Source organism: Mobula hypostoma, chromosome 11, assembly GCF_963921235.1.
Source record: "Mobula hypostoma chromosome 11, sMobHyp1.1, whole genome shotgun sequence".
NCBI lineage: Eukaryota > Metazoa > Chordata > Chondrichthyes > Myliobatiformes > Myliobatidae > Mobula > Mobula hypostoma.
The window spans coordinates 47,580,891-47,608,751 of NC_086107.1; the positions used below are offsets into that span (position 1 = coordinate 47,580,891).

The window sequence follows — 27,861 nt, forward strand, 5'->3', positions numbered from 1 at the left end:
TCACAATTTACGACAGGTCTCACCGATGTAGAGGAGGCCGCAATGGGAGCACTGGAAGGTGAACAACCCCAGCAGGTTCACAGATGAAGTACTGCCTCACTTGGCCGGATTATTTTGGGCACTGAATGGAAGTGAAGGAGGAAGTGAGTGGGTGGGATTAGCACTTTGGCCGCTTGCAAGGATACTTTAAGTGCCAAGAGGAAGACTAGTGGGGAGAAACGAATGGACAAGGGAATCATGGAGGGAGTTATCCCTGTCGAAAGCAGAGAGAGGTGGGGAGATAAAGATGTGTTTGGTGGTAGAATCTCTTTGGAGATGGTGGAAGTTGTGGAGAATGATGTGTTGGATGCAAAGGCTCTTGGGGTGGTAGGTAAGGACAAGACGAACTATCACTGTTAAGGTGGCGGGAAGATGGGGTGAACACGAATATTTGAGAAATAGAAGAGATGCCAGTGAGAGCAGCATTAATGGTGGAGGAAGAGACATCTGTTTTTTGAAGAAGGAGGACATTAGGAGTGTCCTGGAAAGGACTCTTGCTATTATATTCTAGTCCTCTCAAAAGGAATGTTAACATTATATTTGCCTTCCTTACCACTGACTCAACCTGCAAGTTAAACTTTAGAAAATACTGCACGAGGACTCCCAGGTCCTTTTGCATTTCTGATTTTTGAATTTCCTCCAATTTAGAAAATAGTCTGTGCCTTTTTTCCTGCTACCAAAGTGCATGACCATACACTTCCCTACGTTATATTCCATCTGCCACCTCTTTGCCCATTCTCCCAATCTGTCCAAGTCTTTCTGCAGACTCCCTGCTTCCTCAGCACTACCAGCCCCTCCACCTATCTTTGTACGTCTGCAAACTTGATTACAAGGGCATAAATTCCATCATCCAAATCATTGACATATAATGTGAAAAGAATTGGTCCCTTTTCCGACCCCTGCAGAACACCACTAGTCACTAGCAGCTAATCAGAATATCCCCCTTTTATTCAGACACTTTGCCTCCCGCAAGTCAGCCAATCATCTATTTATGCTAGTATCTTTCTTGTGGCTATTATCTTGTTAAGCAGCCTATGTGTGGCACCTTGTCAAATGCCTGCACAAAATCCAAGTAAGCAGCATCCACTGACTCTCCTTTGATGATCCTACCTGTTATTTCCACAAAGAACTCCAGCAGACTTAACAAAACCATGCTGTCTTTAGCTGACTTTATCACGTGCCTTCAAGTATCCTGAAACCTCATCAGTAATGTTAGACTCCAACATCATCCCAACCACTGAAGTCAGGTTTACAGTCCTATAATTTCCTTTCTTCTGCCTCTCTCCCTTTTTAAAGATTGGAGTGACATCTGCAACTTTCATTCCATTCCAGAATCTAGTGATTCTTGAAAGATCATTACTAGTACTGTACCTCAACAATCTCTTCAGCTACCTCTTTCAGAATCCTGTAGTGTAGTTGGTCTGGTCCAGGCTACCTGCAGATCTTTCAGCTTCCCAAACACTTTCTGCTTACTTATAGCAACTACACTGCTATTCAAGATGGTCTGCCCCCTGACTGTCTTGAATTTTTGGCAAACTGCAGTAAAGACTGACACAAAATGCTTATTAAGTTGGTCGGTCATTTCTTTGATAATATTGGCTAACTTACCTTCAAATTTCATCTTTTCTCTCCTCATGATTTTGTTTAGTGTCTCTCTGTTGCTTTAAGAGTGTAACTTGCCACTAATTTTTGCTATATTATATGCCCTCTCTTGTCAGCCATGGTTGCCTCATCCTCACTTAAGAATACTTCTTCATCTTTGGTGTGTATCTACCCCATGCCTTCTGAATTGCCCCAGAAACTCCAGCCATTGCTGCTCTGCCGTCATCCCTGCTAGAGTCCTCTTTCAATCAACTTTGGCCAGCTCCTCTCTCCCACATCTGTAATTCTATTTACTCCATTGTAATAATGATATAGCTGACTTTATCTTCTCCCTTTCAAAACTCAGGGAGAATTCTATCATATTATAATCACTGCTTCCCAAGAGTCCCTTTACCTTAAGCTCTCTTATCGAATCTGGTTCACTACACAACACCCAATCCAGAATTGCCTTTCCCCTACTGAGCTCAATCACAAGTTGCTCAAAAAAGCTAGCTCATAGGCATTCTACAAATCCCTTTCTTGGTATCCAGCACTAACCTGATTTTCCAAATCTATGTGCATATTGAAATCCCCCATGACAATTGTAACATTGACCTTATTACATGCCTTTTCTATTTCTCATTTAAACTTATATCCGACATCCTGGCTGCTGTTCGGGGACCTGTTTATAACTCCTATCAGACTCGTTTTACCCATGCAATTTGTAACACTACCCACAAGGATTCTACATCTTCTGATCCTATGTCACCTCTTTCTGATGATTTGATTTCATTTTTCTTAAACCAACAGAGCCACCCCAATGCCTTCCTGCCAGTCCTTTCAATACAAGTTATATCCTCGGATGTTAAGTTCTCAACTATGATCTTCTTTCAGTTATGATTGAGTGATGCCCAGAATGACATACCTGCCAATCTCTAACTGCACTACGAGACTATCTAATTATTCCATATACTGCATGTATCAAATATAACACCTTCATTCTTTTTGATTTTGGCCCCACGTTACACGTCATCTCATCCCACTGGCTGCAATTTTGCTGTATCGCCTACCTGTTCTTCCTCACAGACTCACTGCACACTGCATTGACTTGTATACCAACTGCCCCCTCCTCAGCCTCATCACTCCAGTTCCACTCCCGCTGCCAACTTAGTTTAAACCCTCCTCAACAGCTTCAGCAAACCTGCCCTCAAGGAAGCTGGTCCCACTCCTGTTCAAGTGTAACCCATCCTTGTTTGTACAGGTCATACCTTCCCCGGAAGAGATCCAAATGATCTGGAAATCTGAAACCCTGCCCCCTGCACCACATCCTCAGTCACTTATTCATCTGTACCATCATCCTACCCCTGTGCTGACTATCACGTGGTAGTGGCAGTAATCCAGAGATCACTACGTTGGAGATCCTGCGCTTCAGCCTCTTCCCAAACTCCCTATACTCACTGCGCAGGACCTCTTCCCCCTTTCCACCTCAGTCATTGGTGCCAACGTGCACCATGACCTCTGGCTGCTCACCCTCCTTTTTGAGGATCTTCTGCAGCCTCTCTGAGACATCCTGAACCCTAGCACCTGGTAGGCAGAGCACCATCCGGATTTCTGTTTTGCAGCCACAGAATCTGCTGTCCATTCCTTAATCTATCGAGTCTGCTACCGCTACTGCTCTGCCTGAGTTTATGCTTCTCTATTGAGCCTCAGAGCTGGCCACAGTGCCACTGGCCTGGCTGCTCCTGCTGTGCCCACATAGGTCGTCCCCCAGCAGTATCCAAAGGGTATACTGTTGCAGAGAGAAATGACCATAGGGTAACCCTACACTGACGGCTTCCTCCCCCACTTCTCTTTCATAGTCTTACATCATCGTCATAGAACAAAGAGCATAAAAATCTACGGCACATTACATGCCCTTCAGCTCACAATGTTGTGCCAACCATGTAACCTACTCGTGCTGTGCTTTTTATTTAAAAATATAAGATAAGTATTCACAGTGCTCTTAAAGTTGCTACATTTGGACTTCTTTTCTCAATGTTAAAATGCTCAAAAAGGTTCCGTGAAGTAGAAGCACATCCTAATATCATTATCCAATTAGCCCTGGTTTGTTTCATCGTTCTACAAAACATCTCCCTTCCAAACTTAAAAAAAAATGTGAATTGTAGATCTTAGCAAGTCAATACATACAACATTGTCTTTATTCCCACTTGACCTTGTTCTAACCAATTATTTTAAATCTCTGCCCTCTTATTACCATTTCTATCAAAGGCCTCATAATATTGAAACCTCAATCAAATGTGTCCTTAATCTTCTTTGTTTTAAAAATAATATCCCCAACTCGTTAGCCTCTTCAGATGTGTGAAGTCCCTGGAAGTCCAGAATTTTTTTTGTATCTTCCCCAAGGTCTTGGGTGCTTTTTGTGTCACACTTAGAATGGACATATTATCTGGTTGAAACTTCATTCAGCAGATTAAGAGAGGCTGAGTGAAGGTCAGGTTCTTCTTCGTACAGATGGTGGAAATATTAAGCAAATCCCTGGCATAAATTCATAAGTCACTCTTACAAGGTTATGCACTCTTCTTAAACAGCAATATCTGAGCTGCATGGAAATAAAACTGAGAGGAAAATTGGCAATGCTGTGTTAACCTACAAGTACTTCACATGGTTGTTGAAATGACATGCCTGATTCTACATCATCAAATATAAATTATTAGACAGATTCTTTTTAAAAAAGAAGTATGTCCTGAATTTCAAGACGATGTGGAATTTTATTAACAAATTTTTACAATCTTATCATATATTTTATATTTAATAAATTAATTTTTTTATTGAGTTGTGTATAAACTCAAGTTTTATTTTTGTTTGTTGTAGTTAACCATTAATTCAAAGTCAGGCTACACTCCATTCCGAAGATATGATTTTGAGATCATAGACACCGGGAGTATGTTCACAATCCTGACTCCAGCTGGTATCAGCATGCAGTGGTTTCATAGCACAGGGATTATGGTTATCGACACTGGAACCCCCAATAAAAAGTTAGCTACTTTGGGATTATGCGGTATGTAAACATTGATTACCTTAAATTGTTTAGAAAGTCTTAGATTAAATTTTAGCACAAAGAGACAAAAGGAGTAAAAGCACTTTACTGCATATTATAATAATCCTGACCCAGTATTTGAAGTGTGATTACAATGCGTATAAGATCTGAAGTGAGCCATGCATTGGGGGACATAAAAAACCAACTCTTGCAAATGCTGAAATCTTGCCTGAGACCCACATTTCTGGGTAGTTGGTGGAAGCAAGAGGTCAGTGCTAGAAGCCCACAGCAGGGAATAAATATTTTCATTTATTTATTTGCGATACGGTGCAGAACAGGCTCTTCTAGCCCAATGAGCTGCGGTGCCCAGCAACCAACTTACTTAACTCTAGCCTAATCACAGAATGATTTACAATGACTAACTAATTTACTAACTGGTACACCTTTGGACTGTGGGAGGAAAATGAATGCTCCTGGAGGAAACCCATGCGGTCACAGGGAGAATGTAGAAACTCTTTTCAGATAGCACTGGAGTTCAGCTCTAAACTCCAATGCCTTGAGTTGTAGTAGAGTTGCTTAACCACTATGCTACCATGGTGCCACATGAGTTTTAATTTTAAGAAAATACTAAGTATTAAGTTTACCTTTTTGAAGAGAAGACTCTTAAATGAAATAGTTTATTGATCTCAAGTATAACACCACCTCATTGTCCCAAATATACAGAAAACAATATTCTTTCTATTTTCATTATGGGGTTTGCCATAAAGTTTCATATTAACTTGTTGAGGTGATATTTTCTTATATATTTATAGGCTATTGTGATGGAAACCCATCAAATGACTTAACTTTGAAAAATGGCACAGTTCTTAATAAAGACGATGATCCAGTGATCTTTGTTGAAGATTGGAGGGTGACTAGTACAGAGACTGGTATGAAGATGAGCCGGGTTCTTGAGGTCAATTGTTCTACAAGTAATTGCTCTGAGTGCTTCAAGATGCTCCAGAATGAGTCTTTTGCCCCCTGCCATTCACAAGTAAGTAGCTTCAGAAATTAGTTTTAATTTCCCAAGAGTCAACCTTACTCCATATGAATGATGTGATATTCCTTTTGTGCTTACATCTCATTCATCACTTAACATTTCCACCACTTGCATTATCACTACTGAATTCTTCTAACCTTATTTTGTCTTCTTATTGAACATTTCTTTCAAAATTCTGATTACATTTCTATCAACACAATCTTCAGCTAATTTTCTGTAGGCATCTATTTATATTGGAACAGGAGCTGTATTTGTAATTCCTATTCATTGAGTTCTTCCTTAAGGTACTGGATGCTTGTTTTGCAAATTAGCATTCACTTCCTTTATCCAGCTACATAGTATTTTCTGATGATCATTATAAAGGAAGGAAGGAGGGAACTTGTATTGCGCGATTGTGGTTTTCATTCTGTCCAGCAGCCACTGCTCTATTCTGCCCCTTTTCAAATTCCATTCCTGCCGCAGGTGCAATTAATAGTTAATACTTGGGTCCGAATAGAGAAGAAAGCGAATTTTGACCTTACTTATTTTTTCAGTCATTTTTTTGTGTTCTTTTTGCTTTTCTTGTGCTGACTATTTCTCTTCTTGCATCTGTAAAGTAAAACAATCATTAGCCTTTCCCAAATTGTTTCATTCTCTTTGACATGATATTCTGCTTGATCAAAAAAGCCTTCATCTCCAAGTCTCCATTGCATTGATGAAATATCCCTATATGAACAATGTACCTTTTTTAAGTGATTTCGTGTGTCCTTACTGCATCTTTTTATTTTAAGCACTGTGCTCATGAGGAAACCTGTAGAGCTTCAGTTAAAAGCCAGATTTCATTGTAGCTACTGTATCTTTTGATAGAAACAGGTGATAAGAAATAGCCTCAGATGATTCTTTATATAATAAGTGTGCAGCAAATAGAATGCAGAAAATATATTACAGCAAATAGCTGTAAAATATGATTGTATTATGAAAATGTGCATATATAATTCTGTTATTAAGGAGGGAGAGCTAATCTTTATTATGTTGCCACCTTCTTCCTATGTTTATTGTTTCTGTAGTTATGTGAAAAAGAGAAGCCTCGTGTATTTACCCGGATGCTACTTGTCTAAAACTATATTCAAAATATATCAGCATCTGAAAATTAATGAAGTGGTCCACTAAGCATATAAAGTCATGATGGAATTTTGGTTCAACATTATTGGCATCTATTGTTAAGATAAACTAGGATGACTCTTGTCTCTGTGTAACTAAACACTTTCTTTCCTAATACAAATCTTGTTAATAACCATATAACCATCTCGGCCCTTCTAGTTTGTGCTGAACTCTTACTCTCACCTGGTCCCACCGACCTGCACTCAGCAATATTTTCTGCATTCTTTTTAAGACCTTATCATTCCTTCTAAAGTCTGCAGCAAGAATTGGATGGAAAAATCCATTTGAGAATCATTATTTTATGATAAATATATGGTATAACTTCCTTGTTTTAATTCTCTGTGACTCTAACTCTAATTATAAGAATCTCCCTTTCTCTAGAACAGCTTTATAGGATGTCTTACCACTTTTAAAAAGTTGCACTTACCAGTCTTTAACTGTCTCTCCTTTAAAGTTGTTTCATTCGTTTTGCGTCGCTTCTTATTTTGCCATTCATAATCTATTATTTCAGATTTCATTGCCAAATGTTCAATCTAGCTAATTTCTTCCCACTTTTTAGGTCATTTTAAAATTTACTTTTTTCCTTATGTGAACGCCACTTTTATTTATCAATCATATTTATTTTGCCCTCAGTTCTGCATACCTGCTTATATGATTGTAGATGAAATTGTTGTGTCTTGATAAACAGTTACATTTTGAGTGAATTTATAGAAGAACATAAGAAATCAGAGCAGGAGTCGGCCATCTGGCCTGTTGAGCCTGCTCTGCCATTCAAAAATATCATGGCTTCTCTTGCCATGGACTTAGGTTCATTTACCTGCTTTTACCTCAAAACTCTTAATTTCCCTGTTCTTTAAAAATCCAGCTAACCATCTCTTAAATAAATTAAATGAAGTTCCCTGCTTCCCTGAGCAGAGAATTCCACAGATTCACTACTTTCTGGGAAAAACAGTTCCTCTTCATCTCCATACTAAATCTTTTCTTCCTAAAAAGATTGGGTAGCACGGTAGCATAGCAATTAGTGCAACACTAATACAGCAGCAGCAATCCAAGTTGAATTCCGCTGCTGCCTGTAAGGAGTTTTATCCCGATAAACATGTGGGTTCCTCCGGGTGCTCTGGTCTCCCTCCACATTCCAAAGATGTACAGGTTAGTAGGTTAATTAGTCATTTGGGTGTAATTGGGCTGCGTGAGTTCAACGGGTCTGAAAGGCCTGTTTCCAGGCTGTATCTCTAAGAGCTCCCAAGAAAATTAATCTTGAACCTATGTCCTATAGTTCTAGCTGCACTTATTAGAAGAAACAACTTTCCTGCCTCTATCTTATCCCTTTCACGTTTCTGTAAGATTCCCCCTCATTCTTCTGAATGTACAAGTCCCAGGTGACTCAATCTCTCCTCACAGATTAATCCCCTCATCTCTGTAATCAACTTGATGAACCTTCTCTACTTCAACTCAAAGTCACGGTATCTTTCTTCAAGTAAGGAGACCAGAACTGCACACAATACTCCAGGTGTGGCCTTACCAGTACACATGGACAGTACAGTTGTAGCATAACCTCCCTGCGCTTAAATCCTTACCCTCTAGCAATGAAGGCCAACATTCTATTTGCTTTCTTGATAACAAAAATAAACAAAAGTCTCAATTTAAGATGCATTGTATTCATCCTGTACTCCATTGTGAATTTTTTTAATAGAATTCTCATAAAGATTTAATTCATCTTTTGGTCCCAGGTTTCCCCAGAAATGTTTTGCGAACTCTGGATTCGTGATTCGTTACTTGTGCAAAACCATTGTTCTGCCTTGAGCGCGTACGTGGCACTGTGTAATAAGTTCAATATTTGCCTTGAGTGGCGGAAACCAGATTATTGCTGTAAGTAGCACTGTTTAGATAAAATGACATAGCATAGCTGTGTGACCACTGAAACACATCCAGATGGAGAATAAAGCCCATTTGGAAGTATTAGGTTCAGATTTGTTGATATGTTGCACCTCATTATATTTATAATATCCCCAATATTAATTGGACCTCTTCAGAATTTCAAGTTGATGTTGGCAAGCCCAGTCTGGGAGGCTTGAGACTCAGCCCAGTGGTGTTCACCAGTTAAAGTAAAAGATAAACAAGCAACAAAAATAAAAGAAGAAAAAAATGAATATTTACTTTTGTTACGGAAAGAAAAACAAAGAGAAAATGTGAATGGGCTAAGAGAGCGAGAGAGGGAAAATTTCTATTTTGTTTCAAAGAAGATGGAGGAAAACTAAAAATACAAACACGAGAAAGTCTGCAGATGCTGGAAATCCAAAACAACAACACAAAATGCTGAAGGAACTCTGTAGGTCAGGCAGCAGTTGTTGGAAATGAATAAGCAGTCGATAATCTATTCATTTCCGTGAGTGCTGCCTGACCTGCTGAGTTCCTCTAGCATTTCATGTGTTTTGCTTTGGAAGAAAACGAATTTTAAATTAGTCCTTGCGAAGTTAAGGAAAAGCAGATTTATTGTGAAAAAGTTACCAATTTTCTTAATACAAGATAGAACTGTCAGCCTGTTCTTAATTTTCAGAATAAATAAGATAAATAGGTAGATACTTCACTGATTCCAAAAGAAATTAAGTGACACAGTAGCATTACAAGAGCCCAGATATATAAATATTAGAAGAGAAGTAGAAAGAATGAAAAATAAGTTATTTCAAGCAGTCTAACAGAGGGGATCATCACTAACTTGGCTATAGGTTGACTTATTATAGTGCCTAATAAACAATTAGAATCATATTTAATGTTTCCCCTATTTTTTTCAGCATTCACATGTCCTCCGAATATGATATACCAAGCTTGTGTACTGACCTGTGAAGCAAAGACATGCCAGAACAGGATTTTCTTCCCATCAGAAGATGTGTCATGTTCTATCATGAGTGAAGGTTGTGTCTGTCCTGAAGGATCTATTCTCCATCGCCTTGACTCCACCCTGTGTATACCTGAGGCAAAATGTGGTACGCCAGACTTCTATATAATATCTAACTGTGAAGAATTAGACCCCAAATTTTACAACATTTTTATTCATTCTAAATTAACACAGCATCAAACATAATAGATGGCTCAGGGCTTCAGGTGTACCAGTTATCATCCAGGAATATATATCGCTAAAGGACATTCAGTGTACTTTATACTTTTCAGCTTGCACCGATAGCTGGGGACTTCCTCATGCCGCTGGGGAGACGTGGAGTGCATCATTGGATGGATGCTGTATGTATCAGTGTCTGGAGAATGGAACCATTGTTACTGTTGATCACAACTGTTCAGCTATTCCCGAACCAGTTTGTCATCATTCTGGGGAAGTGGTAGTTAGTCTAGCTGGTGATAAGAGCTGCTGCCCTGAGAAAATATGTGGTAAGTGTTATGTTTTGTAACTTTAAATTAATTCATACGAAGATGAGAGTCTGTAAATACAGTGTAGCTTCTAGTTTACTTTATATGAGGTGTGCACATATCACATGGTAGTATGATGATGTATACAATTAATGTATTTTTACATATAACCCATAATTATTTAAATTAATGCAAATGCTTAATTAACAAAATATATACAAGATTACTCAAATATTATTAAAATATTAAATACACAACACTCCTCCCCACTTATTTATAAACAACTCAATATGGAATGCATCTCAACTATATACACAGTATATACTAATACTATATACAATCATCCTCAGCATAGTGAATTTTAAATTGTTCCATTCAGGCCTGAAGATTTAATCACTGTGGAAATTTTCTTACTCTTGTGAGGTAATGTCTTTACTGACAAGGGGGATTACTCTGCTTGGCAGATGATACATGTGGCTGTGAAACAGTCATAAGGCCTAGGGCATCCTCTGTGGTGGTTGTAGGAGTTGACTCTGAGACTGCAGGAAGTGGTTCTGACAGCTCAGGATACCCTACTTCTCCTTTTCTCTCTCTGGATTTACTGAGATCCCTTTCTTTTCCTTTTTCACATTCCTTCTCTCTCTCATACCTTTCTCTTTCTCATTCACATCATTTCTCTCCATCTCTTTCCTCCTTTTTCTTCTTCTAGTTTGTACATCTTGATCTTGGGAAGGTGTATTTAGTTCACTGGAGTATTCTCTTCTTAATCCTTCTATTGCTCCCTTAAAGATCTGATCCTTCTGTTAGCTGCTTCCTATTGGCCTTCCATTCATCCATATGGGATTTGGTCTTTGCTTCTACTTTTACAAGCAGCTTTTTGTCTCCCACTTGAAGTTCATGCAATAACCTTAATGCACACAGAGTTGATTCTGGTGCCTTATACTCACAAAAGCCAAATGTTTGCATCTTTTCTGAAGCTTGTTGAACTCTCTTCCAGCTTAAAACCAAGCCACATTTTGCAAGTAACTGTCTGATTTACAATATCAGAAGCTTTCATAGATAAGTCGTCAAGAAAAACTGTTACAGTCAGACCACCGCTTTCATCACTTTCATGCCTCCTCTGAGCAGCATGGTCCCTCCTTGGTCCAATATGCTTTCCAACCAGAGGCAGAAAGGTTGGCACTAACACTTGTTTGTTCTCTGTTGGGCAACGGTTCATAGTGTTCAGCATGGAGATCGTTGCGGCATCACCCACTACATTTCTTAATTCACTTTCCATCGTTTCATTGCAGGGGAGGTGGCATGTAAATGGTGACTGGATCGCCAATCAAGTTGTAGTTGTCTCAGCCACCCACATCCCCCAATGCATGTCCTCCATTTTTACCCAGGCTCAATGTGGCTTGTTGGTTGTTGTATTTCACTATTACCGATGTCATTCTCACAGGAGTTATCTTTTCTCCAGTATAAGTTCTTAGTTGAATATCTGCAGGCTTCAGTTTAGTATGTTTAAAGTGCTGTTCAAACTCATTTTGTGGAATGATTGGAACAGCCAAACCAGTGTCTAATTTCATTTCAATTAATTTGCCGTTCATTTCTGGTGTGATTGTCCATTGCTAATTTTCACACTGTAATTCTTAATGCTACACAATTCTGTGTTCCTCTCATCATTATCAGATTTTTCATCAACAGCATACAGATTAGTGCTCTTTTTGAAACTACAACTTGATTTCTTAGTGTTTTCCCTTGCCTGAGCAGACCATTTATTTTTCTCTACCCAAAATGCTCTTTGTATATGACCTGCTTTGTTGCATATTCTGCAAGTTTTGCCTTTTAACTCTACATTTGTTTAGTGTTTCTGAGCCCGTACCACACTGTAAATGCAATTTTGTTCACACTCACTTTCATTTCTGACTCTGTCTGCACTTTCCAGTGAAGCTGTACTTGAGTTAAGAGCTTTTTTTGAATACTTTCTTTTAAGATTCCACAAAGTAAGCAGTCTCTCTGTGCATCATTAAGCCCATTACCAAACTGGCAATACTTAGACCAGCTCTTCAACACAGCCATGTATGCTGCAATGGACTTCCCTTCTTTTTGATTCTGCTTATGAAAGCTAAAGCATTCTGCAATCAACAATGGTTTCAGTTGTAAGCGCTCTGGCATTCCTTTCGCAATATTAGACATATGCAATTAACGTATCTGTACATACAAGCCATAATTCATTATTTAAATGAATGCGAATGCTTAATATATACAAAGTTACTCAAATATTATTGAAATATTAAATACTCAACAGTAAGTTTTAAATCCTGTACAGAATTAACTAATCCTTCTCACCTTAAGAATGATAGCTCATTATAGTTTCTATAAGGGTAGTTGATGAATAATGCCATAGAATAGCACAGCACAGAAACAGACCCTTATCCTCCTTGGCACACTGACTGTGATGCTGATCTACACTAACCTCACTTGCCACATCAAACCCACATCCCTTTACTCCTCTCCTATCTAAGTTATCTGTGCTTATGCCTTTTAAGTGATATACTTTAACTGTATCTACCACTTCCTCTGGCAATTTGTTCTACATAGCTGCCATTCTGTGTGGAAAAACTAGCTCTTCGAATTTCCTTCAAGTTTTCCTCTCTGCCTTCTAGTTTTAGCTTCCACCACACTAGGAAACATACTTTTAATATATTCTTTACATAGTGTAGATAGACAGACTACGCTTTCTTGTCTGCATAGTTTTATAAACCTCCTATACAGTCACCACTCTGCTTATTGCATGCCATTGAGAATAATCTAGCCTATCCAATCACTCTTTGTACGTAAAGTCCTCCATTCCAGTCAGCTTTCTGTTGAATCTCACTTGTACTCTGTAACGCTGTGACATCTCCCTTGTTGTGTGGCTTCTTCCCCTCCAACATTAGATTTCTGAATGGTGCCTGAAAGCTAACTCATATTTCTATTTCACACTATTTTATTTGTAATTTATAGTAAGTTTTGTTTTTACACTCTACTGCTTCTGCAAAGCCACAAATCTCACATCATTTAAAATCTGATTCTGTTTCAGAAGTATATGCAGTTGGCTAATACCAATGTTTTGTACAGCTGCAGCATGACACCCCAACTCTTAAATTCAATGCCACTTGAGTCAATACCGAATACCTTCTTCAAAATCCAATTGTGTCACAAATTTTAGGAACTATGACCTTGCGAGGTCTCTGCCATTTACTGTACATGTCCCAAAATGCAGAATTAAACCAGGGTTTTAAAAGAAAATATGCTCTTGTGGTTCATTAGAGCATTTACAAAGTTATCTGATGATTTATGAGAAAAATAAATGCATTTTAGGGTTCCTCAGTGTTTATTAGGAGAGAAGAGGTGTCTTACCTTTACTAAACTCTTAAGCATGGAGTTGCGTTTAGGGCATTATAACAGAAAGTGTACTATGTATTAACATTTTATTCTATTTTCAGCTTGCAATCAAACTGTCTGTGAGAGTTTTGCCCCTCAGTGTGCATATGGAGAGAGGCTCATTACACTTTATAAACCAGACTTCTGCTGTCCTGACTATTTTTGTGGTAAGGACATACATTAACACAAAGAAATACTGCATGAACTGAAATCTTGAGGAAATTATCAGGTGTACTTCACACAAAAAAGAACTTACATAAATTTCTAGCTTTGGTATGTCATGAGTAATGAATGACTATTTCAGAAACATGATCTTCTAAGGTAATTGTTGTCTTAGTAAATCTATTTCAGAAATTTTCATAATTAATAATCAGAAAGCTGTCAATATAACATTTGGAAAATATTTTTATATCTTATTTATTAAAGTTGGAAATTATTCTTTATTACTACAACTTAGATAATGAGGTCTTCTGTAGGAGAGATGCAGCATTGCATCTGCAGAACTTCAAATGCAGAATAGGTGCAGAACAGACGTGAGGGAGCTCACACTAGAGGAAGCAATGATCAAATTATTCTACAGCATCTCCATGCTGTAAAAAAGCATTGATTAGAATGGCTATAATGAATGGTGTTTGTAATTATTTCCTTTGTTAACTAAAAGTAAATACATAACTATCAAAGTAATATAAATAATTATAATTTTATAAAATGTGTTCATGCAATGGTATATGCTTTCAGTGTAATGAACTATTATATAAGCCTTATGTTTGCAATTGATTTGCTACTTGAATTGACAGACCTGTAATTTTTTACAGAATGTGATCCAGGAAAGTGTGAGTCTGATATTCCAACTTGTCGAGAAGACCAGACTTTGATTGCTACTCATGCTGACGGCAGTTGTTGCTTAGCATATATCTGCAGTAAGTTACATATATATATTCAAAAAATCTACTAAAAAATACACTTTTATTACTTGGCATCCACAAAACTGATACTGAATGGATGAAAAATAGTTCAGTCCAGAGTTTTAAAAATGGAATGCTTGTGAAATATCAATAAAATTAAAGAAAATGAAGATAGATTTATGAAAGGGAAGTCTTGTTTAACAAATTTCACTGGAGATTTTTTTTTTTTGAGGATGAAATAAATAATTAAATGAATACCAGTGGATGTGGTATATTTGGTTTTTCAGAAGACCCCACACAGGTGGTGTATTGTGGGTAATATACTGACATATATTGAAAATTGGTTGATGAACAGAAAGTAGAGAGTAGGAATAAGTGAGTTACTTTTGGGGTGGCAGACAGTAGGGTACAACAGCAGGGAATTGTGAGTCTTGAAACATGTTAAAAGATTACATGATAATACAGACTTAGTACAGGATTACAAGATGAGTAAATTTGGAATTATTCACTTTGGTATGGAAAGCTGAAAGGCAGAGTGTTATTTAAATGATAAGAGTAATGTTGATATACAAGGTATTTTGGATGTCCTTCTGCAGTAATCAATGCAAACATACTGGTGCAGCAGATAGTCAAGGCAAGTGGTATGTTGGCTGGATTGCAAGGGTTTTGCATGCAGAGAAAAACAGCTTACTGGAACTACATAGAACTATGATAAGAATACAACTGAAGAATTAGGTTCACATATGTAAGGATATGCTTGCTCATTCACCAGAGCAATTCGTGGGATGTCAGAATTGTCTGCATAGATATTGAGTCAACTAGGTCTGTACAGTATTCACTAAAGTTTAAAGTAATCAGAAAAAATAGTGAAATGTACAAAATGTTGACAATACTCAACAGGTTAGATTCTGGGAGAATATTTCCCCTTGCCAAGGAGAAGGAGATCAAAACCAGGGCTAACAGTATCAGGATGTGGAATAAGACAGGGATGAGGAAACAATTCCTCCCTCAGGGTGGTGATCCTTTAGAATTCTCTCCCATGAAGGGCTGTGAAGGCTAGATACTTTTGAGGAAGAGATGCATGCGTTACCAGACACAAATGTCATTTAAGGGTTTGGGGAGCAGGAAGGTGGTACCGTGATATCATATCAACCAAACTGCTATTGAATCATGAGCAAGTTCAAAGGCCTGAATGGTGAACTACGAGTACTATTATGAGTTTGTCTCAAGAAGAACCATTGTCCCCCTTTCTTATCCCTTTTCCCAGTCATCTACTACAAAGCTAGTCTTGTGAACATTTTCTAAGATTCCTGCAATGACAGGGAGTTGAAAATGTGCTGTTTTACATTGAGAACGCTTGTTCATCACTGCCATGTACTTTGGACGTGCTAAGAGATGCAGAATATTGAAGCTGTGACCCTGAGAGAAACTAACACAGTTTTTTGTTAATAAATAGCCTTTATGGTGTGTATATCATGTATATATTGTATCCCCACACCATGCTCTTTTCAAAATGGCGTGAAAAGTGTAAATGCTCTCCATCGCAGGATTCTGTAAACTATAATTCTCAAGAGGAATTAATGCTTCAGTAGTAGGGTACGTTGGAGTGGAAAAAGGAGGGAATGCCATACATCTGTGACATCTGAGTTGGCCATTTGGAGCAAATATCAGTTGAATTTAAACTCAATTTTTTTGCATGCTACAGTATTGCAGGAGGTTCCCAAATGTGCACTGCATGCCGGTTGACCCCGTTGTTTGCTCAGTGGCTTTTTTGCCTTGATGTGACATGCAGTGCATATTGTCATGGACTGCATAGAACAGGCAATAGTATTTGGGAAATTGAAAAAGAAACTACTGGAAATATAAAACAACAACAGTTAATGTTGGAAATGATCAGCAGGTGAGGCAGAATCTGTGAAAATACATTTCAGGTCAAAGACTTACACTTGCTGATGTTTCCAGTAGCTTTGTTCCACTCTCTAAGTCAATCACTCACTGTGTATTATGTAATGGCTTAGAGACAAAGACTTTGCACTACTTCAGTTTCTAACCTGCAACCATCTAATGCATGGTAAATCACCATTGTTAGGTCCCTTTGGTTTCACTAATATTGATAGGGAATAAGTATTAAATATTATAATGATTATGATTATGAGGACATGCAGTTCCCTTTTATTGTCATTTAGTAATGCATGCATTAAGAAATGATAAAATGTTTATCCAGAATGATATCATGAAAACACATGACAAACCAACTTAAAAACGAACTAAAACCACATAATTATAACATATAGTTACAACAGTGCAAAGGAATACCGTAATTTGATAAGAACAGACCATGTTACAGTAAAAGTCTCAAAGACTCTCGAAAGTCCCATCATCTCACGCAGATCGTAAACCTCCAGCGCCGCCAACTTGCCGGTGCAGCATCCTGGAAGCATCTGACCACAGTTCGACTCTGAGTCCGTCTGAAAAACTCTGAGCCTCCGACCACCTCCCGACACCGAGCACCACCTCTGCCGAGCGTTTCGACCCCAGCCCCGGCAACAGGCGATACGCAAAGCTGAGGATTTGGGGCCTTCGTCTCCGGAGATTCTCGATCACACAGTAGCAAAGGCACCGAAGCAGGCATTTCAGAAGTTACTTCAGATGTTCCTCTGCGCTTCTCACGGCTGTCTCCATCAAATCCGGATTGTGCACAGCCCTTAGTTACACATAATGGATATTCATTCGGAACGGCTGCGCATGCTGCGTCACGCCGCCATCTTCTCCTCCCTCCCTCTAGCAGAAAGAGCCAATCTTTGCTTTGAAAAAAGATGCAATCCTTCCTTGTATTGATCAATATTATTTGAGCCAAATCAAGTATGTAAGGAAAGTAGTGAAACTCACAAAAACCACAGTTAAGATATGAATGAGGACTGAATTTTAGCTTAGCCCTAGTGTGCAGAAAGAAGCCACTTCCTGAATGTATTTGACAAGTAAAACAATTGTTTTTTTTTCCCTTGTACTTAGTGTGCAGTGCTTGCTCTGACCGAATTCCTACCTGCCAAGAAGGCGAGATCCTTACTGTGGACAACAATACGACTGAGATGTGTTGCCCAGACTACCAATGTGGTGAGGATAATATTTTGTCATTCATGAAATGCATACTCATTGCCGGTTGATAACAAACAAGTGTGGCATACTTCAGGTATTCAAGTTCTAGTTCAGTTTATTGTCATTCAATTGTACACATGCATACCACCAAATGAAACAACGTTCCTGTGGACCAAGGTGAACAGCACAGTACATATAACTCACATACACAGCACAACACACAAGCTGTGTTGTCGTTTAATTTCTGAAAGCACTATAACCAAGTAATGCCAGCTCACTGCTTGGATTCTCCCTCACGAAAATCTGATAATTTTAAGATAATATGCTCTGCCTAGGCAGATAGACTGACTTGAAGTATACTTTATCTGTACTTCAAAAATGTGGGTCATGTGCAGAGGCCTCCACCTAGAAACTGAAGTTAAGATCTGCTGTGTAGCTCAGAGACAAAATGTTATGCTATGTTTCAGGACATTGCATTGTGACCGGAGGGGAGGATTGAACACATAAAACAGAGTTCAAGTCATTTTCAAGTTTCAGGGCCACAAACAATTCGATTTAATGAGGAAGTGAAAGCACAACAAGACTAAAATGCAAGAAACAACAGGAATTCTGCAGATGCTGGAAATTCAAGCAACACACATAAAAGTTGCTGGTGAACGCAGCAGGCCAGGCAGCATCTCTAGGAAGAGGTGCAGTTGACGTTTCAGGCCGAGACCCTTCGTCAGGACTAACTGAAGGAAGAGTGAGTAAGGGATTTGAAAGTTGGAGGGGGAGGGGGAGATCCAAAATGATAGGAGAAGACAGGAGGGGGAGGGATGGAGCCAAGAGCTGGAAAGGTGATAGGCAAAAGGGATACGAGAGGATCATGGGACAGGAGGTCCGGGAAGGAAGAAAGACGGGGGGGGGGGACCCAGAGGATGGGCAAGGGGTATAATCAGAGGGACAGAGGGAGAAAAAGGAGAGTGAGAGAAAGAATATGTGTATAAAAATAAGTAGCAGATGGGGTACGAGGGGGAGGTGGGGCACTAGCGGAAGTTAGAGAAGTCGATGTTCATGCGATCAGGTTGGAGGCTACCCAGACGGAATATAAGGTATATTCCGACATGTCTATCCATGGCCTCCTCTACTGTATCTGACATGTCTATCCACGGCCTCCTCTACTGTACCTGACATGCCAATCCACGGCCTCCTCTACTGTAAAGATAAAGCCACACTCAGGTTGGAGGAACAACACCTTATATTCCGTCTGGGTAGCCTCCAACCTGATGGCATGAACATCGACTTCTCTAACTTCCGCTAATGCCCCACCTCCCCCTCGTACCCCATCTGTTACTTATTTTTGTACATACATTCTTTCTCTCACTCTCCTTTTTCTCCCTCTGATTATACCCCTTGCCCATCCTCTGGGTCCCCCCCACCGTCTTTCTTCCCAGACCTCCTGTCCCATGATCCTCTCGTATCCCTTTTGCCTATCACCTGTCCAGCTCTCGGCTCTATCCCTCCCCCTCCTGTCTTCTCCTATCATTTTGGATCTCCCCCTCCCCCTCCAACTTTCAAATCTCTTACTCACTCTTCATTCAGTTAGTCCTGATGAAGGGTCTCGGTCTGAAACGTCGACTGCACCTCTTCCTAGAGATGCTGCCTGGCCTGCTGCGTTCACCAGCAACTTTTATGTAAAATGCAAGAATTTAATTTTGGGTTTTTGGGGAACTGGCACGTCATAGATCAATGGTAGCAGAATATGGATGAGCTGGGTGATGGGTATCTAGCCATGAGGTTGCTAAGGCAGTCAAAAATAAAACCAAAATGCTAATTATTTTAATTCTGAAATAAAACCAAAAAATCTTTGGAACACTTGACAAGTAGCATTTGTTGGAGAGAAACTTCAAAGGAAACTAACCTTTTGGTAGAACTGGAAAAAGATAAACATGTCTTAAACTGGAGAACAGAAAAGAGGGAAACAAACACAAGATGTACCAGAGTGGAAGGCAAAAGAAATTAAATAATAGAAATTTTTTTAATGCAAAGTTAAAGTGTGGTAATGAGCCAGGAAAATGAAGGACCAGCCTCATAGGTGTGAAGGCGAGAGGCAGAATTGCAATTTGAAATTGTCAAAGGAAAATAATTTGAAAGGTGGAGATGTTGATTATCTGAAATTGTTGAATTCAGTGTTGAGTCCAAAAGACTGTAAAGGTGCCCAGTCAGATTATAAATTTATATATTCCTTATTTATATTGAATTTTAATAGATCACAAATATGAAACCAAGAACAAGGAGCTAAGAAAAGATTCATTCATGGTTGACTTTGGACAGTGTAAGGCATGATTGGAGGATCAATGTTGAAGGGTTGAAGGTCAACAGGCTTTGTGATCAGGGGTTTGAAACACAGTAAACCAGGGAAAACTGGTCACTACAAATCAATCCTGGATTTAGGGATGTGCATTTTTGAAATTTAGTTCGTTGTACCTCCCATTTCAACTTTCACAGTTGTGATGTCAGGCCGCAGGATGATTCCAAGTTTTACTTTTGAGTCTCATCAGCACACTGTAAACTGGGTTTACAGATATTGCTTAATTAGGACACTATGTTGCTAGGTAGCTACTTGAACGAGTGCTGCCAAAAGGTCTCAGCCTGAAATGTCGACGGTACTCTTTTCCATAAATGCTGCCTGGCGTGCTGAGTTCCGCCAGCATTTTGTGTGTGTTGTTTGGATTTCCAGCATCTGCGGATTTTCTCTTGCCTGCAATGCAATGCTTATATTTAGAAGTTAAAGCTAGGGGAAACATGTAGATCTTTGCCTATAGTTCAGTTCAGATCAGATACAAGCATTTTTCTTCCTCATCAAATACTTCTGATCTGTTTCTCCTAGTTTGTGAAATCAATCGATGTCCAGAATTTCAGTGTCCTACTGGAATGCAAGAAATCCAGGCATGGAGTCCGGATCAGTGCTGTCCATTTCATTCTTGTGGTATGAATTTCTTTAATTTCTAAAAGATACAACAGTTTTAGTGACTTAAGTAACTGAGCTTCAATTTATATATTTATTTTTTAGAATGTGCTTGCGACACAGTTCCTAAACCTCAGTGCAAGCTGGTATGTAATATGTGTACATATCTTTTGATTTGATGTAATTTTTATTTCCATAAACAGGAGAATTATAATTATTCTATCATTTGACTATTTTAGGGAGAGGTGTTAGTATTAGAACAACAGCTTGGAAATATCACAGCCAGTCCATGTAGGTGTCCTGAATACAAATGTGGTAAGTTCACATTTATCATTCTCATTCTTTTGTATTTTCTCTCCATTTAAAAAAATGGTCTACCCTTTCATTTCTTCTTCCAAAGTACATGACCATACACTTCCCAAAACTGTATTCCATCTGCTACTTCTTTGCCTATTCTCCTAATCTGTCTAACTCCTTCTCTAGCCTTTTCACTTCCTCAAAACTATCTGCCCTTCCACCTATCTTCATATCATCTGCAAACTTTGCAACAAAGCCATCAATCTCACCATCCAAATCATTGACATACATTGTAAAAAGAAATGGTCCCAACACAGACCTCTGCGGAACACTGCTGCCAACCAGAAAAGGCTCCCTTTCTTCCCACACTTTGCTGCCTGCCAATCTGCTTTATCCATGCTAGAATACCTTGAGTAATACTATGGGCTCATAGCTTGTTAAGCAGCTTCATGTGTGGCATCTTGTCAAGGCCTTCTGAAAATCCAAGTACGCCACATCAACCAATCCTCCTTTGTCTGTCACGCTTGTTATTTCTTCAAGGAATTCCAGCAGATTTGTCAGGTCAAGATTTTCCCTTGAGGAAACCCTGCTGACTACGGTATATTTTACCATGTGCATCCAAGTACCCTGAGACTTCATCCTTAATAATTGACTCCCAACATCTACCCAACCACTGAGGTCAGACTAACTGGTCTATAATTTCCGTTCTTCTGCCTCTCTCCCTTCTTGAAGAGTGGAGCGACATTTGCAATTTTCCAATCTTCCGGAACCATTCCAGAATCTACTGATTCTTGAAAACTCATCACTCATGCCTCCACAATCTCTTCAGCCACCTCTTTCAGAATCCTGGAGAACGCATCATCTGGTCCAGGTGACTGATCTACCTTCAGACTTTTCAGTTTCCCAAGAACCTTCTCTCTAGAAATGGTAACCTCACACAATTCGTAACCTCAGACACCTGAAACTTCCATCACACAGCTAGTCTTCCACAGTGAAACTGATACAAAATACTTCTTCAGTTCATCTACCATTTCATTGTCCCCCATTACTACCTCTCCAGCATCATTTTCCAGTGGTCTGATACCCACTCTTGTCTCTCTTTTACACTTTATGTATTTGAAGAAACTCTTTAATATTATTGACTAGCTTAATTTTGTATTCCATCTTTACCTTCTTAATGGTTTTTTTAGTTGCTTTCTGTTGGTTTTTAAAAGCTTCCCAATCCTCTAACATCCCACTATATTTTGTTCTATTATATGACCTCTCTTTGGCTTTTATGTTGGCTTTGACTTCTCTTGTTAGCTTTTCTTCTCTTGTCATAATTTTGGTGATTTTACAAGAGAAGAAACAGGATGGTTTTTGCATACGTAACTTTGGTTCAAATCGTGGACTTCACAATCTTGCAAATATTCTGCACTTAAGGAGACTGTCAAATATTTGAACTATAGGGGAGTCTAGTGGTAGGGGAGAGCATGGGAAGCCTGTGTTGAGCCATGATTTGGTCAGTCACAATCTTATTTCAATTCAGGCTTGAAAATTTGATTGGCCTGTTCTTGTTCCTGTTTCTTAGTTTTCTAATTTGCTTACTTTAATTCCATTCCCATTGAGTAAATTGGGCCTGATTTTGTTGGTCTTTTCCTTTGAATCTATAATTATTTGGGATACAGGGGGCATAGCTTGCTGGCTCAACGCATCCTCCAACTGGTGGGAGGGCTACAAGAGCCACCATGACGAAAGCTGATTCCAAATGATCTTTTTTGAAACACAAAAGGAAGAAAATGGAAGCAGAAAAGGGGTGTTAAAAAGAAAGAGTGGAAAGTTAGTTGAAATAAATAGAGAGGGAAAAGGAAAGAATGAGATGAGAGAAGAGGCTGAAGCGATGAAAGTGTTGGTGGTAAGAAAAGAAGAGGAAAGAGGTCTGGAGGAAGGGTAAGAACTCAAAGGAGAGAGGCACAAGGAAAATGAAAGAGGGGTGAAAAGGGGGAAGAGTTAGCAAGGGGACATGGAAGTACAATAGACAGGAAGCAGGAGTGAGAGCTGGAGAGTGATTGAAGCTGCAAAGGGGAGATGGGATAAGAGAATGGGAGAGGGAAGTAAATTGGCAAATTTACAGCACAGGAGAAGGAGTTACACAGTGTGAAGAGAATAGATGAGGTATGGGGAAAGTCAGATAGAGAATTGGAAAGGGCAGAGGAGAATGGTGAGGGTTGGGGAGGAGAAACAACTGTGCAAGAGAGGGGCAAGTTGAGGGATGGGGAAGGAAATAAGGCATAGAGGGTAGATTTAATTAACTTTCAGTGCATAGCGTAAGTTACTGGAGCAGCAAGTAGGATGGAAGAATCACACAGTCGCATTTAAAACCAACATTGAACTTCCATTCTAAGTCTGTGGAATGAATAGTTTAGAATTCAAAAGTGAAAATGAATTCTAAATTAGTGATTAGATTATTAGTTCATTTGTACATTTTATTGCAAATACAATAGAGGTGATTTGTTCTTAATTAAGTCAACATTTTTTTCAACTAGGAAAATATTTATTTAACTCTATATTGATAATGTATCTACTTTTCTGGACTCAGATATGTTACTTATCAAGGACAGCTTCTATCCCACTGTTTTAAGAACTTTGAATCGTCCCAAAGTGCAATAAGGTGGAACTTATTGTCTGCCTACCCTGTACTTTCTCTGTAACTGTGAACCTTTATTTTGTATTCTGTTGTTTTCCTTCAATGCACTGTAGTATTGAAATGATCTATAATGGATTGCATGCAAAACCAAGTTTTCACTGTACACTATAATAAACCAATTTCCCTCTTTATTTTCATGTTTTTTGTCACAGTAAATGATCAAGTTTGTATTGACGGAGAAAGAGGTATATTACGCCCTGGACAAGCTATTGTGGAGCATACAGCAGATGGGCTTTGCTACTTCACACAGTGTACACACAATCAGGACAACAACACTGGCTTTTATCAGCTACTTGTCACCTTGATCAACTGCTCAGCACAATGTGATATGGTAAAAGTTCATGTATTAGATGGACTACAAAACTGATACTAAAGAGACAGCTGAGGCACTGCAGTTTGTAAGAAAATCGTCTATTGTAGAATAAACAGAAATTTATTTCATGGAGCAATTCTCCTAATATAACCAGATATACTCCCACCCACCCAAAAATTAATGGATGGAGGATAATTACAGATAAATGTGTATAAATTAAATATATTTGCATCATTGTAGCGGTGTTGTTTTATTGAGGAGAGTAGAATAACCCAATCATTTCCACTCTGTCACTTTAGAGCCTTCTATGTAATGCAACATTTGTTTTCTTATTTTAAGAAAATATGCAAATGAAAAACATTCTTGAAATTATGTTAAGTATGATTTAGCAACATGCATAAGTGGGCTACATTGACTTATCGTATCAATTGTCATATGCAGAATCAGGTTTACGTTCCTCCTAATGACCAGACTACATGCTGTGGTCATTGCAAGAATGTTTCTTGCCTTGTTAACCTGGAAAATGAAACCACAACCATTCACAAGGTAAGAAAATATCTTAGAAAAACATAGAAGACAATGCAAAAGTCAATAATTAAAATTCAGTGCTTCTCCAGTCTTAACTCCCAAAACATCAATTACTGTTATTCAGCAAATTTTGCCTAATTGACAGTTTTTTACTATTTTATTAACAAGATACCATTATCTGTACTTTTTATCCTGTTTAGTGCACTTCATGAAAGTGTGTGTTGTCTGTTATGCATTACCTATCTGAGATGTGGATTGGGACTTTGACTTCATGATATTAAGCTGAGAAGTTTGATGTATCTGCATCTTTTTGATATAGGACGCCTTCCAGCAGCAAAAACAAGCCTGAAAAAAGTTTAAATGTTAATCTCAACACTACCATATTATTTTGCATTTATTTTCATCACCAAATACATTGCTCTGCAATTCATCCAAACATAGTTTCATAAGGAAATCATATAATTATTCTTCACTTTTTTTGTGTCCTTAGTATGACTGATATTTGTCTAGGAATAGCCCTGGTTCCAGCACTAGTCTGTACTGCTGCAGTGTATTTCAACAAGAATGATGGGAACACAAGATTTGCCTCAGTCCCCTAAGGTTAGCAAAGAAAGCTTCAAGTGAATATTTGCTCTTGATCACCACCCAGGAACTGCTACTAAAGGCGTATTCACATTGAGGTTAAAAATGGGATTGTGCCATCCCTGTTCAGAATACCTATTTTGGACGTACAATGAAATCTGGTTAATTGGGACACATCGGGACCAGTGCACTTTGGCCCATTTAGGTGACTGCCCCAATTAGCTGAAGTTTCATGGAAACAGTTAAAAGACAAACCACCATTTAACTGGGTAACAAATTGTGTATAGAAATGAAATACAGTGAAGGAAGACTCTGATCTCACACCTCTGTAGCCTTGAGGCTATATCCACTCATGGGGAAGACTTTGGAAGTAAACCCCCTGGAAAATTCTGGAGCTGGAGTCCCTAAAGCAGTCCTACATTGAGTTCAACGCTGACTGGTAACTTCTACAATGCCGCTGGTTCCAAACAGTGTCAGTCTCTGCCGTTCCTTTGGATTCATCAGCTGCGTGGAGAGGGGAAGCATGCAACATAAGCTTTGTAGCGAACTTCAGTTCAGTGTGCTGTTTGCAGGATTTGTTTTTATTTTCACTCTGCACATTGGCTGTTTGACCATCTTCTTTTGTTTTTAATGGGGTCTGTGGTGTTCTTTGTTTCATGGTTGCCTGTAAGGAGATGAATCTCAAGGTTGTAGAAAGTATACGTACTTTGATAATAAATGTACTTTGAACTTTTTGAACTTTGTACATGGGCAACAGCTTTCTCTCCATAGAGGCAATTCAAGGCGGCTTGTACACCCCTAACTTGCGTACTGGCTTACCTATCATGCGGACAACTTGGACGTAACATCCACGGTCGACTCCAACCAACGGAAGGCCCCATTACAATTTGGGATGATTTATAAACATTTTATGTTATCTCCTGGAATAATTAACTTTTATACCAAGAACATGTATACCATGTCAGGCCATGCATCAAAGCTATTTGACAAATACCCTGTAGTTTGCACTGTAGTAAGTTGCAAGGAAATATCCTATGTTTCAGAGTGTCTTATATGCAGAGAGAACTTCTTCAAAACTTGTATTGAATAAGAAAAGGAAAACTTAATTCCTGTTTTCATTATAATTTACAACTTGTATATTCATCCTCCTTTCACTCAATGTCAGGAAAATGTTCCAATGTGTTATAAGAGGTCTGTGTGAAACAGTACCTTATTATGTTTCATTTTCTTCTTTGAATAGCCTGGAACATCATGGATGTCCAACTGTGTCAGGTATGATTGTACTGACACAATTTCAGGACCCGTCTTAATAACCTCAAATATCACTTGCCCACCTTTCAATGAAACTACATGTATGAAGGTTAGTGTGCCACATATCAAAGTGTCCAAAATAATTTCACTGACAACTTACTTTGTATTATTTTGTAAGTAAAAGTACAGAGTATTTGAATAAGAACTTATACAAATTTACATGATCTGGTAAATCTGTACATGATCTGGTAATCTGTAAATTATTTCAAAATAAAGAAAGTAACTTTAAATTAATGTTGGCAATGTGCATGCACCTGCTTCTGCTTGTTAAAGTAGTACCATCATTTCTGAGTAACTGTATAAATAATTAAGACTCATTTTTAAAATTTTAATATAGTCTGAGTTTATATGCTAATTTTATTAGTAACTTAAAGGCTATCTATCTATCTTGTACTGTATGGTACAGGATGGCACTGGAACATCACCTTTACTGCAAGATTTAATTTATTTTTAGAAGTGATATGTTGGGGCAATTTTAGAACACCAACATGGGGAAATTCACAATAAAGGAAATCTGCATACCCCAGTCCTGAATGGAGATGAAATCTTGCCTAACATCCTTCTTTGCCACGACATATTGCATCACCTGAAGAAACCAAGTCAGAGCACAATTTTGAGGTTTGGAAAGGGTGTCTCACACGGGACTAAATCTGAGAACCATTGTGATCCAAAAAGGCAATATTTCAGTCTATCCTACTTGTCAAAATCTCAGTTTCTACCTCACAGACCAAAAAAGTTAACCCAAATAAATTTTTTAAACTTTTCGTAGATTTTCATTGCACCACACTACAGATACAGTTTTCCAAATTATAACAACATTTTGTGAAAGGATATTTTGCAATTTTCAGGTGTAGTTTTATTTTAAATTATGACTTATTACGTGCCTGACAAAATGTTGCTCGATCAAAATACTTAATGTAATTTTTAATTAGTGCTTTTGTTAAACTTTTCTACTCTAAGGAGAACTATCAGCTTCTCTGATCTCCTTATGCAACTAAACTGTTATCAGTTAACCCTAAATCTTCTTTGTACCTCCTCCAAAATGATTCATAGTACTGCAACCATATCCGAAAGGAAAATTGGTGAGAGTCAAGTATGACTTCCTGGTCTTTGTATTTAATGCTCCTATTCACAAGCCAAGTATCTGATAATGCATTTTTAAGCACCTCCTCATGTGTGAAAATCAGTTGAAACACAAGGATATTGACTTTATTTTGTACATTTGCTGTTTACCAAAGTGTTTTAAAAAATCCCAGGTTAGTAACTATCTTAAAATGCTTGGTTTACTGGTGCACAAATGCGATGCTACCAATTAATTTTCATCAACCTATATTAAACTGATATGGAAGCATTCTCAGATGTATTCTTTACCAGATTCAAAGACTCTTGGATTTAATTTTAAGATCGACCTTGCTGTCACCGACAGTAATTAAAACTTTTTTCCTCAGATTGGAGGATCAATTATAACATACATGGATGGCTGCTGTAAAAGCTGTGAGTAATCATTTAATTGAGACCACTTTTGAATCGGCAGTAATCAGCAACTCATTAAAACTGTTTCATTATCTTAATTATAAAAATAATAAACA

The 27,861-nt window shown here is 38.4% G+C and overlaps 1 protein-coding gene across 1 annotated transcript in view; it reads left to right on the plus strand.

Annotated features, from left to right (window-relative positions):
- The window catches only part of otog (otogelin), a 235,636-nt gene that overhangs the window by 199,119 nt on the left and 8,656 nt on the right, over positions 1-27,861 (plus strand). Inside the window, exons 39-53 of the mRNA XM_063063100.1 lie at positions 4,492-4,678; positions 5,470-5,690; positions 8,567-8,705; positions 9,629-9,820; positions 10,005-10,217; positions 13,670-13,774; positions 14,423-14,527; positions 17,525-17,626; positions 20,478-20,576; positions 20,661-20,701; positions 20,795-20,870; positions 23,691-23,869; positions 24,293-24,397; positions 26,202-26,321; positions 27,721-27,766. Of these exons, the coding sequence (XP_062919170.1) occupies positions 4,492-4,678; positions 5,470-5,690; positions 8,567-8,705; positions 9,629-9,820; positions 10,005-10,217; positions 13,670-13,774; positions 14,423-14,527; positions 17,525-17,626; positions 20,478-20,576; positions 20,661-20,701; positions 20,795-20,870; positions 23,691-23,869; positions 24,293-24,397; positions 26,202-26,321; positions 27,721-27,766 (1,930 nt within the window). The remainder of the gene's footprint in view (positions 1-4,491; positions 4,679-5,469; positions 5,691-8,566; positions 8,706-9,628; positions 9,821-10,004; positions 10,218-13,669; positions 13,775-14,422; positions 14,528-17,524; positions 17,627-20,477; positions 20,577-20,660; positions 20,702-20,794; positions 20,871-23,690; positions 23,870-24,292; positions 24,398-26,201; positions 26,322-27,720; positions 27,767-27,861) is intronic.